General features: G+C 39.2%; 1 protein-coding gene across 1 annotated transcript in view; it reads left to right on the forward strand.

Annotated features, from left to right (window-relative positions):
- Positions 1–14,538, forward strand: part of TG (thyroglobulin) — a 2,464,750-nt gene that overhangs the window by 2,436,755 nt on the left and 13,457 nt on the right. The window contains exon 48 of the mRNA XM_044066937.1: positions 9,914–10,107. Within this exon, the coding sequence (XP_043922872.1) occupies positions 9,914–10,107 (194 nt within the window). The remainder of the gene's footprint in view (positions 1–9,913; positions 10,108–14,538) is intronic.

Genomic DNA, 14,538 nt, shown 5'->3' on the forward strand with positions numbered 1-14,538 from the left:
GCAACTGAAAGTGCCAAAATAAAATAAATAATATAAATTGAAGGATGAGAAAAAAGGAAAAAAATTATAAAACTGTCACATACACTGTTAAATGTATAGAATTCCTACCTCAACCATATGTTGACCAAGATATGATGCAGGAATGGTTAAGGGGACGTGAATTTAAACTTGAAGATGAAAGGCTAATAGGAAAAAGTGGGAGAAACCGACAAATGTGTATTCAGTAAAACAGCACTGGAAAAAGTTGGACATTTCATTTTTGGTTGCAATATACTCATGGCTGAAGGTCTGTATACTGAGAAGCACAATAATGTGGCAAGACTGTTGCACTGGAGATTGTGCAATTACTACAATGTCCAGGTAGCTGAGAAGTATTCAAAACATAAACTGTAAAGCATTATTGATAGTGATGAAGTTCAGATCACATGGGATCGCCTAATACCAACAGTTAGATGCAAGTAAACTAGATACAGTAGTCCAAGGAAAGAGGACAAAAGTACAGCTAACTACTGAAACAGCGATAACCATCAATAATAGTGGTTTGTGCACTGAGAGAAACAAAGTCATAAAATACCATGATTTGTAATCGGAAACAAGAACAGTGTGGAATAAAATGACCCAGACAGTTCCAATGGTTGTAGGAGCATTGCAACAAATAATAAAGAATTTATAAGCATACTTAAGTGTGCCACCAATACATGTAACCCCTGATGAACTGCAGAAGGAAGAAAACGTGGATAAATTGAACCATAGCTGGCTCATCTGTTGCCTGGTGCCCCTCCCCAATCCGGTGCCCCTTAACTGAAAGATGGGGAGATCAAAACAAAAAAAGAAAAAAAAGAAAGAAAAAAGTCCATTTTGATCAGTCTACTGTTGTAGCACTCCTAACATCAAGTGCAAGCCAGGTCCCATTTCTTTACCCCGCAAGCTCAAGTTGAGAAGCAATAAAAAATTAATTAGAAAAGGTCCATTCCAATCTGTGTGACACTCCTACATTGATGAGAACAGAAAGGTTGGATGAAGGAACCAGGACAGAGTCCAAGCATATAAATATATTAAAATCAAAGCAGACGTCCAGGCTGGCCAAAAGACTTTAATAACTAAAAAAATAGAAAACATACAAAATAAAAATGGTAAGCGCTTTAATGGGTATACCACTACTTCAGACCATTAACAAGAAACGGAACTAGAGCAGTTTAAAACAATATTCAAATACATACTCGTCCAATAAAAAACATAGAAGAAAGCACATGACAATAGGTGACTCTATCATCAGGCACACTGACGTCCCGCTCACCAGGCTGAACAAGGAGAGGGTCACGGTGAGCAGCCTGTCGGGCGCTAGGATCCGCCACATAACACAAGCACTCAGGTCACTTCAAGGCAAGTACAAATATGACTCAGTCATTGTCCATGCTGGTGTGAATGACCTGAGATGTACCTCCCTGGACTACATGAAAAGAGACATAAAGGAGCTCTCTGAGCATGTAGCCCAGGCCGGTATGACCCTGACCTTGAGTAGCATCTTACCCTCACCAAGAATGATGCCACAATATGAAGACAAGATGATCAATTTCAACAATTGGCTTAAGTACTGGTGTCATTCAAAGGGGATCCAATGCCTGTCAGCTTGGGATGATATGCTCAACAAGCCACAATGCTTTGCTAGGGACGGCTTGCACCTGTCACCCCTGGGCTTTCGGATATTGGCAAAGGCTCTTGCTACCCCCATAGTGCCTTTTTTAGGCAAGGCTGAAAAGACAAACCCACCTCCATAGGTATCACAAGGGATAAGAAACTAAGAGTAATGCTACTCAACGCCAGAAGTCTAAACCTCAAGATGTACGCACTTGAAACTCTCCTTAGCATGGAGAACATTGATATCTGTGCAGTAACACAAACCTGTTTCAGGGCTCCCGAGAGCACCCCAGCACTACCAGGTTATACCTCATACCATGCTTTTCGGCCCCAAAACTTGGACCGAACCACAAAAGGAGGGGGAGTATCGATATTCATCAAAGATACCCACACCTCCAGGTTGGTGGCAAAGCACGAAGCATCAGAGACTATCCATGTGCAACTAACAGTGGATAAAACTGCCTTCCAGTTTATAGCCTGCTACAGACCACCCTCCCAAACCCAGGAACCCCACTTGGCCTTCCTGAGAACACTGGAAAATATGAAGGTCTCTCCAAACACCATTATATTGGGCGACTTCAACTACCCAAACATAGACTGGGAGCATTACTCTAGCTCCAACACCCTAGCCCAAAGGTTCCTAGAATTTATAAACTCAAATGCTATGGAACAACTTGTTACCACTCCCACAAGAGGGGAAAACATACTGGACCTGATCATCACCAACATGGGGACTCTATGCTCCAGACCAGAAGTGTATCCCTCACTGGTAAGATCAGACCATAAACTAATCTCACTGGATATTCACATCCCGATCCCACCCCCTGCCCAGAAAACCACAGTGAAAAACTTCTCTAAAGCAAATTTCACACTCCTCAAAACTGAGGTGGAATCCTTCAAAGCCCCGGCCTGTGGAAAATACGGCCCAGACCGCAGAATCCTTTATAAACGCATTCTATGAACACCTTCAGGAATGCATGAATCATGCGATCCCAAATAAAACCAAGACCCAATCCTACAAAGGCAGACGTCCTGTCTGGTGGACCCCAGCCATAAACAAACTATACAATAGAAGGAGGAAGCTACTAAATGACAGAGCAAAATCCCAAAAAGGGAAGGCATCACTGATCAGTATTAGCAAAAAACTACGGGCACACATAAAATTGTCTAAGGCCAGCTTCGAGAGAAAAATTGCACAGGACACTAAGGATAATCACAAGGCTTTCTTTAGTTATGTTAGGAACCTGGGTGGTAACTCCCAGATATGCTCAGAATTAGTCCAAAATGACAAAAAATACACCAAACCCACAGACATTGCCAACATCCTAGCTGACAGGTTCAGCAAACTCCCCCACCACCAAAAGGGCAAATATCTATCCCAGCAGAGTGCTGCCCCCCTGACATCTCAGATGCTCAGGTAAGAGCCGCCCTCTCCAAAGCAAAAAACACAGCATCAATGGGACCAGACGGTGTCCAGGGCTGCGTCCTACATGAACTCCAAGAAGAGCTAAACCCAAACATAAAACTACTGTTCAGTCTCAGCCTTACTACAGGATATGTACCCAAAGAGTGGCGTACAGAAACAGTGGTCCCTCTCCATAAAGGTGGTGCCTCAACGGATCCTGGAAACTATCGCCCCATAAGCCTGACTAGCTTGGTCTGCAAAGCTATGGAAAGGATCATCATGGACCTTATAAATAAAGATATTGGGGACCTACAAATACTGGATCCTACCCAGTTCGGCTTTGTTAAGGGCAGATCCTGCCTCTTAAACCTGGTTGATTTCTTTGAAACAGTCACCAAGGCCATTGACGAGGGGAAGGTGGTCCACACAGCCTAACTGGACCTCGCAAAAACCTTCGATACAATACCCCACTCGGGCATTATAGATAAGCTCACCAGCTTAAATATAAACCCCTGTGTCACTAGATGGATTGCAAATTGGCTCAAGGACAGAACCCACATGGTTAGAATTGCTGGAGCCATGTCAGACTCCAAACCAGTTACAAGTGGTGTCCCACAAGGTTCAGTCCTGGGACCTCTCTTGTTCGGTATATATTTCTCGGAGGTACAGGCAAACACAGAAGGACTGTGGCTGACCAAGTTCGCAGATGACTGCAAACTGGGCTCCATAATCGACTCTCCAGCTGACGCAAGCATCCTCCAAAAGGGCCTCATAGAAACAGACAACTGGTGCCAGAGCCATGGCCTCAAGCTAAATGCCAAAAAGTGTATAGTCATCCCCTTTGGCCAAAACAAAGTGCCCACAAATTACCACATAGGTGGTAATCCATTAAGTACAGAAGAAGTAATTGATAACCACATGGCCAAAGTGGTTAGAAAAACATTTTATATAGCCCACCTAATCATGAAGGGATTCACATCTAGATCAGGGGACGTCATCGTGCCTCTTTACTCATCCCTCATCAGGCCCATAATTGAGTACAATGCCCCTTTTGGGATGTACCTTACCAGACACCTGCAGCAACTGGAAAGACCCCAAAAGTACCTCACCAAGAGGATCAAAGGGCTCAAACAGATGCCATATGCTGCCCGGTTAAAGAAACTCCAGCTCTACTCAGTGGCATACCACCTGTTCAGAGGCGATCTGTGCCTGATGTATAAAGCCATGTCCAACCCGGAATTAATGGACATGCTGCACCTCAGAAAATCCAAATCCCATCGAGCTACGTGCTCGAGACACTTGAACCTCAGCACTGAAATAAATAGGACATGCTGGAGGGACAGATTCATAACCCAGAGGCTCCCTTCACTCTGGAATAAAATCCCAGTCCAGGTTAGGCAGAGTCCCTCATTGACTCTCTTCAAGAGGAATCTTGATGAGTGGATGGGAGATCGTAGGTTTACTCCGGGTATCACTTCTGTGTCACTGTTAGACAGAGGCACAGTATACTAACCTCGAGAAAGGGCATAGCAAAATAAATATAAAATGGGTGGCAAAAGCCAAACACATTCTGGCTAGGCTTATAAATGCCCTAGGGCAGATAGCCTAGTATGAACCTATAAACCTATGAACCTATGACAAACTAAAACCAATAAAATCAGTGAGTTAAACCTTTCTTTTTCAAGACAGGTTTTAAAGAAACATGATTATTGAGACCTGGATAAAAATTCACTCTAAAATCAACAGTCCATCACAGTTTACTACATTCAGTTCTATTACATATATCACCTTCCGTAATACTGTCCTTAAACAAATTGAAAACTAAAAATTTAAATGAATGCTCACAGCCTCTTTCAGAAATGTGTTGGGCTAAAGCACTATTAATTTTCTAATTGCTAACATCATTACAACATGCCAACTCCCTTTCCCTGAGTGTGCAAGTTGTTTTGCCTGTATAAAACCCTTCATATTTCATGCACTGTGGCAAACAGACCAGGTTTTTAGTTCTACAATCTACATAAAAACTAAATTTAATACTCTTGCCAGATGTGGGATGCCTTATACATGTCACACTCCAAATATGCTTAAATGCACTCCAAGGTCGAAAGGGAAAAGTTCCTTGTCTCCTGACAACAATTGATAGCAGGGGGCTTTTGTCTATAACATAAATACTGTTTGGGCGTGTTGTTGTTCCTAAGTACAAATTTGGAAAGTGGTCCTAGGCTTTTCTTTAAATCAGCATCTGTCATAAGGACAGACCAGATTTTCTTAATTATATTACACATTAAACCCACATCACTAGGAAAAGTGAATACTACTCTAGATGTGACATTACATGTATCAGCAGGATGCTCAATCTGGGACTCATTCTCTTGCTACTTAGAACAATACAGTCTGGCTTTAGTACATCTTTTGAACTGAACTTCCTCTATTGTATGCTCTGTCTCAGATAGAGTACAACCTCTGCCCAAAATTCTTGTTTCAGGCTGCTAATAGCTCCATCTAACATCCTGTCATCATTATGTAGCCTCATGACCCTAAGTACTGGACCTTTCAAAACATTTCCAGGAATAGGTCTAGGGTGCACACTGGTCTTGTACTACAAATTATTTTTCTTACAAAATTTCTTGTAGATACCTGTATCCAACTTCCCAAGTTCCTATGGATAGTAACATCTAAAAAAAATCAATCAATGTTAGATGACTGAATACTAAATTTAAGATAAGATGTAATGCCAGTAAAAATATGACAAATTCCAATGGATCATGTTGTGACCCTTTCCATATAAAAAAAAAAAGTTGTCAAGAAAACGTTTGTAAAAAAGAAATGTGATTTAAACTGATTGTCACTGAGAAGTTTCTCAATCTCTCAATGTGCCAATACAACATTTGCATATGAATTGGCACGAGCTGTGCCCATAGCCACATCAACTTTTTTCAAAAAGTATTCGGTTCCAAAATCAAAGATGTTGTTTTCCAAAATAAGCTCAAGTAATATACATACCAACATTAATTTAATGATGAAAAAAGTGCTTTGCTTATTTAAAAATGATCTAACATTTTCAATACCTAAATCGTTGGGGATTACAGTAAAAAGTGAATTTGTATCCAATGGGACAAACAAGATATCATCACTAAAAACAACATTTTTTATACCATGAATATGATTCACTTAAGAAATGTTTAGTATCCCTAAGTGCAGTATTGACAGCATCTAAAAGAGGTCCCAACTGCTTCTCCATTTACACAGAGAGTGGCTCGATAAGCCATCCATGTCCTGCATTGACAGGTTCTGCTTCTGCACCCCTCAACTCCAACTTGAGGAAAAAAGAGCTGCTTCTACTTTTAAAATTGCAGCAAGCCAAGTGGTATAGTTATACCCGACCCAAAGATCTAAAATGCTTCATTGCTGCAGTCCTGACCACAAAAGCAGTATTAAAATGAATTTCTGTACTGGCATTCAGAAATTCTGTAACAGAAATAAATATAGGAGCTGTACTACCAATCAATCAGAATCTCCTTATCGCAAACCTTAACACCTTGCTCCAGGGGCAGCTGCCTCCTTTGTCCCTCCTTAGCTATGCCTCTGCATTGTGGATGCTAAAAAGAGCACTCTTGCCAAATATCAAAGACTGAAGCAATACTAATTTAATGAACTTTAATCGTACCTTGACTTAGGAATGATTCCCATCAAGGTATGAAAAGCCTAAAACATTTGGAAAAAGTAAAAGGGGCAAAACCATACAAAATTCTGTTTCCATGGAATCATCCAATGCCAGTGGTTAGGAAAGTAGAAGCAGGAAAAACAAATATAGTAGAAAAAAAGAGTAGAGGAGCATTAATCACTGAAATAGCTACACCCCATGATTATATTGTCCTGCATAAAGCGAGACATAAAGTCATAAAATAACAAGGAATGCAAGTAGACACAAAAACAATGTGCAATAAATATAGAAATAGCTCCAACAGTAGTAGGAGCAACATATCTAATAAAAAAAACAAATTTTCAAGCATATGTGACACCTTATGAATTGTAGGAAAAAGCAGTTCTGGGTATATTGCAGGCGCTGAGACAAGCAATTTTGGCAAACATCAAAGACTGAAGGAATATTAATTGCATGAACTTTAATCAGTCCCTGACTCAGGAATCAGGTTCAATCCTACCATGGTATTAAAAACCCTAAACATCTTGAGAAATTGAAAAAAGAGAAATCATAGTAATCTGACTTCTCAACTTTCTCTACTTTGGAGGGATATTCCTAGTTTCAAGCCTGATTTACTCTTGCACATGATGTACCTATTTTTGGAGGTATAGCCCTATTTTCACACTTTATTTACTCCACACATTTTTTGAATTCCCCCTCATCACACGTGATTTTCTAAACCATGTAGTACACATAAAACCATAGTTCATGGCTGACTTGCTAGTGGCAACAATAACTGAGAAAAAGACAACATGAATATTACATCTCCCATTTTCAGAAGCAAAAATAAATGACCTCGTGTGGTTGAATTTTTCAATACAGTTCATTAAAGTTTGCAGATTTTACCCTGTTTCTTTGATAATATTTTCCATCTTTTTTGTTCTTTTTTTAAACATGTTTCAAAGTTGTATCCGACATTCCAGCTAGAAGCAGGAAAAGTTATATGTTATTTGCTAATCAATTTTTATGCTGATCAGATGTCCAGGTTTTTGGCTGGATGTTCACAATTTTTAAGGGCCTTTGTATGTATTTTTCATATTAAATAGATTGAGAAATACAATAGCAGTATACAGAACAATGCCTTACTATGTGTATGTACAATCAGACCCCTAGCTGATAGAGTACTTGGTTTAATAGAAAAAAATTTGAAATGTGATACTTTTTATAATTATAATTTCTTCTACATTGTATTACTAACAAGCAAATGCAATATTCTTTGGCATGATATTCCAGTTTTTCTTTCCTATCTTTACCAGTCATAGTTTCACTGTCTTGTTAAACTATTAAAATGGAAAATGCTTTAGCAAAGCTCATATTTAAAAAAGAGAAAACCAATGCCATTTTAGCATGATACTTTAGAAGAATTCTGCTATATGTAAGTTAAAACAGGAACTTCTGCCTTTCCTCAATAATTCCCATTCTATTTATAATCGACACCACTATAGTTTTATGATTATTTGAGATTGTCGTGCAGCTTTTCCAGCTCCTGATAACTGTCCTGTTATTGTGACACTGTGGTTTTAGTATTAGAATCATATTACACAAATACGTCAAACTGAGTATCATATAAAACACCCTCTACAAATGGCGTCAGCGTGTAATCCTGGGAAACACTATGTGATGATAATGAAGAAGAAGAAATGCCATCAGTACGTATGCAATAATCAGTACGTATGCAATAATCAGTACGTATGCAATAATGAGTACGTATGCAATAATCAGTACGTATGCAATAATCAGTACGTATGCAATAAATGTAACCGTTACACAGTGCTACACATATCTTACCAGGCTACCATAGTAATCTATACTCAGCATAACTTTAAGTGTAAGCACATTATCCTTACTGTTAAACAACCTGCTAAGATCCAGAAAAATGGCAACTGCCTATTAATTAACGTTTTTACAACCCAGTAGTAAGCAACATTAGCATTTCACTAGTGCTGTGTCCATATCTGAATTCCTGCTGAGCATGCAGCAAAACATGTTTAGATTCATAGAACGTCATGACTCAAAAGTTTATAATCTCTACCAGTGTTTTGGACAGAGGGGTGCTGTGTCCATATCTGAATTCCTGCTGAGCATGCAGCAAAACATGTTTAGATTCATAGAACGTCATGACTCAAAAGTTTATAATCTCTACCAGTGTTTTGGACAGAGGGGACAAAAGACTAGGGTCAAGCTTCCAATGCCATTTATACTTGGGCAAGGCATTTCCTTGAGTGATTTTGCATGACTACAATTTCTAGAGGCTTGCACACTTCCTTTTGCTGAATATGCATATTAAGAGCATGCAAGCCTTTGGGATGGATACATTCCCTACTGTTGACTAGTAAAAAATTTCCCTGATCACTGGGGATAAGTATAAATTGGTGTAAGAAACTTGAAAAGGCTGGCTTGTCCTGTGGAAGGTCACTCCCTTACATGGTTAAAGGGATTTAAACCATGTACCCTTGACACAAGAAACTGCATTAGATGACTGCAGTAACAGTACCACAGCTATTTTTTAATAGATATGGAGGATCTGGGTCATTAACCAATGCCTGTAATGTGTTGTGACATATAAAGGAGACGGACAGCAAGTGTTAGGCATACCTCTCATCCTGGTAAACAGCTTTGGCCATAGAATATATTTGCTGAAAAATATGAAGTGGAAACTCAAATGTCTGGCATTAAGGATTAATTGTAATCATTCATGAATTATCTGGGCAGGGGTAAAGGAGACATTGCGAATGTTCTAACAAAGACAGGTATAGGGTATGTGGTGTGTTTGTGTATGTGTGTTATACTGCACACCTGTATGTAGGGGGTGGGACTGGTGGGGCCTGTACTAAAAGGATGCAGCCACCACACTTAATTATCATGGGAAGTACTAATCTGTGTTTTGCAGCAGTTAGTAATGATTCATAGACATGCAAATTAGCCAATAGAAACATCTTTCCTCATTACAGCTAATGTATTTATGAATCACAAAATACTGCATAGCTGCAAATACCTTTTGTACTGCAGCCCTTAAAGTGCTGCAGTAGCATGTCTATGATTCCTCAGGAATTTCTTCTGAATTACAACATTCATCTGTTCATATACTTTCTCATGGTTTAGAATAAATCTGGAAAACTGTAAAAATTTTAAGTGTATCGTTAATATGTCTTTTCTTATTTTTCTAGGAATCCCAACTATCCTTTAACTTATTCTAGAACATCTTTGGGTGAATCACTTCCACCATGGCCTAGGTTCCTGCCACATTCTGGTGGAGACAACTACAAAGAATTTAGTGCTGGATTTCCAAATTACAAAGGATTAAAGGCAGGGGTATGCTCCTTCTGGTCTGATTATATCCCTGCACTTCAGATATCAGCAAGTAAGTCATACATGCAATTATCCTACTAATTTATCTTAATGCCTTGCTTATTTTAATAAAATTGTTTGAAAGCTATATATGCAGTTCAAAATTGCAAGAGTATATTCTAGGTCAGTTTCTCATGTCCTGTTCATGTTGTGTGCTTTATACAAAAATTAAAGCAAATGTAATGGCACCTATAACGCATATAAAATATTAACAGATAAGATATTTTAATTATAAGTCAATAAAACTTAAATTGCATGTTACTCTGTAAACTCGCTTACTGTTTCCATTTAACTTTAATTATTCATGTGTTAGCAATGCCTTTTTCAGTCCCACCCTTTCAAAAAAAGACAAAGGACCTTAATAGGAATTACAGGCTTGTTGTACATTGCCACCAAACTGGTTATTCTTATGTTGTGCATAGTGTGGTGTGACTACAGTTACAAAAGGGTTAAATAATATTCTGGTAAAGCATTATTATAGGGCAAGAGCCAACCTTAACAACACTTAAAGAATTGTTAAGCACCCCATAGGTGCTGTTATCATCAAGTCTGCAAGAAAAGCAGACAGCGCTGACCAGTAAACAGCAGCAGTATGGCATGAAATGGCATAATTTCAAATCCTTTTTCTGGCTGTTGTCTGTTAAATTACACCCAGTACTGTGGTTACAACTGCTTCCCTTACACAGGAAGTAAGTAAGGATGTCAACCACTTCCCCATTGCATTCTTAGCTTTCAAAGTTGGTACAATGTATCACATTTTTTCCATCTAATTTTTTCAGAAGATAAATCCCAATGCACTACAAAGAATTATGACCGGATCACTGATTGTAACAAAAACTTACGTGTTCTCGATATGGATGCCAAAATTCAACTCTCAAGCTTTGCATGGCTCAAATGTCATAAATTGTGAAAACGTTGTGTCATTTATAACTTCTCAGGTTATTCCAGGTCACTTCTTTGAAGGCTAAAAAAATGCAGCGCTGCACTGAGTACTGGCTGAGCTCAGTGTGGTCTAAAATCACGGTGAGCTCCTAAAACTAAGGAGCTGTGATCTTTCACAGACAGCCACGCAGAGAATGATTACAACAAATAATACTAATCACAAATAATAATCCCAGATGAGAAGGAATACATAAGTGTCAAAGCAACATATTTGAAAGTCGTGATTTACTTTAAAAATAGTGTGATTTCTGCCATCTTTGCATATGTTAAAATCAGTGTGACTTCTATCCTTGATTTTTCTGGGTGGGTTTTCACCAGTTTTCTCCCATTTAACAAACAAATATTTATGATTGGCTTCCAAAAACTGATATAGATATCTATAGATATATAGACAGACAGATAATACAGACAGATATATAAATAGACAGATAATATAGACAGATAGGCAATATAGACAGAAGGGTGGCCACGATGGTGCAGCGGTTAGCATTGCTGCCTCACAGCAAGAGGTTCTCTGGTTCGATTCTCGGCTGGGATGCCTTCTGTGCAAAGTCTGCATGTCCTCCCTGTGGTCACGTGGGTTTCCTCTGGGTGCTCCAGTTTCCTCCCACATCCCAAAAGACATGCTGTAGGTGGATTGGACACTTTAAATTGGCCCTAGGTGTGAGTGTGTGCATGCGTGTGCCTTCTGTGGAAGGTTGGGCACTGGCCTGGCACCTTGGCACCATAAAACTCCACTGCCAGTCATGAGCAGACAGGTGATCCGCTGTGGCAACCCCTAATCGGGAAAAAGCCAGAAGAAGAAGATAGATATGAAATGTATACTTGCCATTTTCCCCAAATTGTGGGTAAAGAATCTGAAATAGACCATGTCACTTACTAGTAACAAATAAATTACAACAAAAATTCTCTTAGCACAAAAAAAAAAACATTGGTGAGATAAATAAAACAGACTATGTTAAAACAAATATAAGCTATGCGTGTTTAAGTGAGAGAAAAAATCAAATTGATACCAAAATATACTTTAATATACATGTAATAAATGTTAATTACCACATTAGATGTGTATTGCTCAAACCTTCCAAGAAAAATTATACCAGCACATAAACAATAAAACAGCAGAGACACGTAAGTTACTTGGTTACGCTTACTGCATTGTTTCTCTTTCCCTTCTCAGATATAGTGATTACAAGAAGCACAGCAACATTACACTTTTTTCAGGGAAGGCAGGCAGAAAACAGATGCCAAGATGACTCTCCATAGTGTTCCATTTTTCTGTTAACAATACTACCATGCATTTTCTTTCTGGCAAACACTTCTACCGGCAAACAATGCTCCAAAATGAAATGGAAAGGTTGGAAAAAATCCAGAATGGTTTCCATTTGTCTGATCTCTGTTTCCCTCTTGCAAATACCATATCTCCTGCAAATCTTTGCAGATGCATCTGTAGCTAGAAACACAAACAAATAAGAAACCCATTCCATATTTAAACTAGGCACTTTTCATAGAACTTTCTGAGCTCTTCTGATGCCAATCCCATGATTATGACATATTGGCAGGCAGTGCTAGCAGAACAGTACAGACCGGAGGAAAATGCATATTCCTTTGACCACTGATATCTGGCAAAATAAGCAACAAATTGTAAATGCTTGCACAGATTAGGAACAGAAAGCTGGCAAATGTTCATTGAGTCCTTTCTTTAAATCCTAAAATGTACTAACTGCAGTTAGCTATGCACATTCTTATGGGTAATATATTCACAGTACAGGTACCTCTAGGAGTAAGATTTATTAGACACTTCACTATGTGCACTTGTATTTTGGGGAGATGGACAAGGACTCTGCAACTGTTGTCCAGTAGAGCCTCATGTGGCCTGTGGGTTGCCAGAAACATTTAACCTAGACTGACTAAACGTGCTCTTCAGTATTGAACAAACTGCATAATATAAATGTATTTTATCAGTTCTTTATTTATTTACTTTCTTTTTTGCAACCAGGTAGGTGGATGGTCCAAAGACCCTTTCATCCACAAACCGGAGATGCACAGGGATAAAGTTTACATTGCTGCCTATCACTGTCCCTAAAGCTTTAGTGATATGTCACTTTTATAATTTGACCATTTATTTTATAATCATGTTTTCATGTCTTTTTTTTAATCTCCTAATACTGATATTCATGGTGAGGTCACTACTGCTGCACTAGATGTGTGCATTTTTTACAGACTATCTTGAAGAATATCAACATGTTTTATTGAAATAATCATTATCCAGTCAGCATATCAAGTTTCCAATAGTCAATTTCACACTTTCATAAGTAAGAAAATCAGCCCAAAAAAAGGTGTCCCCAATTAAAATCCCCAGTTGTGACCTTTGTTTGAGAGAGAATGTCAATACTCTAGCTTGACTTGATGTGCCATTCTTCTTTACTAGTGTTTTACCCATTAAATTACACCTAGATGGACATTTAATACTTTTAATTTGTCAATTATTCCTTTATGTGGAATAGTATCAAAAGCGTTTGCAAGATCAGGATAAACAATGTGCATTACCAGCTGTTCCTCGAGTGCTGTTTTCACAAAGAATGTCACAACAGTCAAAAGGCAACATCTCCACTTAAAAACCCCATACTGTTCTTTATCTAACAGAAGTAAGACATCTGTATTGTCTTTGTAAAGTTCCATTATGACCATTGCCATGATTTTACATAAAATACTGCACAACGTGATGGGCCTAGTTGATGAGACTGTCACCAAGGCCCTGGATGAGGGAAAGTCAGTACATACAGCTTACCTTGACTTGGCCAAGGCCTTTGACACAATCCCCCACTCAGGCATCATAGAAAAGCTAACTTAACTTGGCGTAAATCCCTATCTCGTCAGGTGGGTGGCCAACTGGCTCACCGATAGGACCCACAAGGTCAAAATGGGTGCCCCCACCTCTGACAGCAGACCTTTCACTAGTGGTGTTCCCCAGGGATCTGTCCTGGGACCCCCGACTGTTTGGCATCTACTTCTCAGAGGTCCAGGCAAAGACAAAGGGCCTTTGGCTGACCAAGTTTCTGGATGACTGTATGTTGGGTGCTGTCACTGACACCTCAAATGATGTTAACATACTGCAAGAGGGTCTCACAGCAACAAATGACTGGTGTTAAAATCGCGGCCTTAAGTTAAATGCAGAAAAATGTATTAGCATACCATTCAGCAAAAACAAAGTCCCTGCTGATTACCACATCAACGGCAACCCCCTTAGCACACAACCTGTGGTGAGAGACCTGAGTACTCAGGTTGACAACAATCTCAGATTCGACCATCATGTAGCCTTTTACTTGGTTCATCTCATAAGTAAAGGGATTGCATCCAGAAAAAAAAGGGAGGTTATTACCTTTCTGTACTCCTCACTTATTAGGCCTATAACTGAGTATAACACCCCATTTGGTATGTAACTCTCCAAACACTTGCCCCTACTGGAGAGGCCACAGAAATACCTCACAAAGAGAATCCATTG

This window comes from Protopterus annectens, chromosome 3.part1, assembly GCF_019279795.1.
Source record: "Protopterus annectens isolate FY-2018-M chromosome 3.part1, PAN1.0, whole genome shotgun sequence".
NCBI classification, from domain to species: Eukaryota; Metazoa; Chordata; order Ceratodontiformes; family Protopteridae; genus Protopterus; species Protopterus annectens.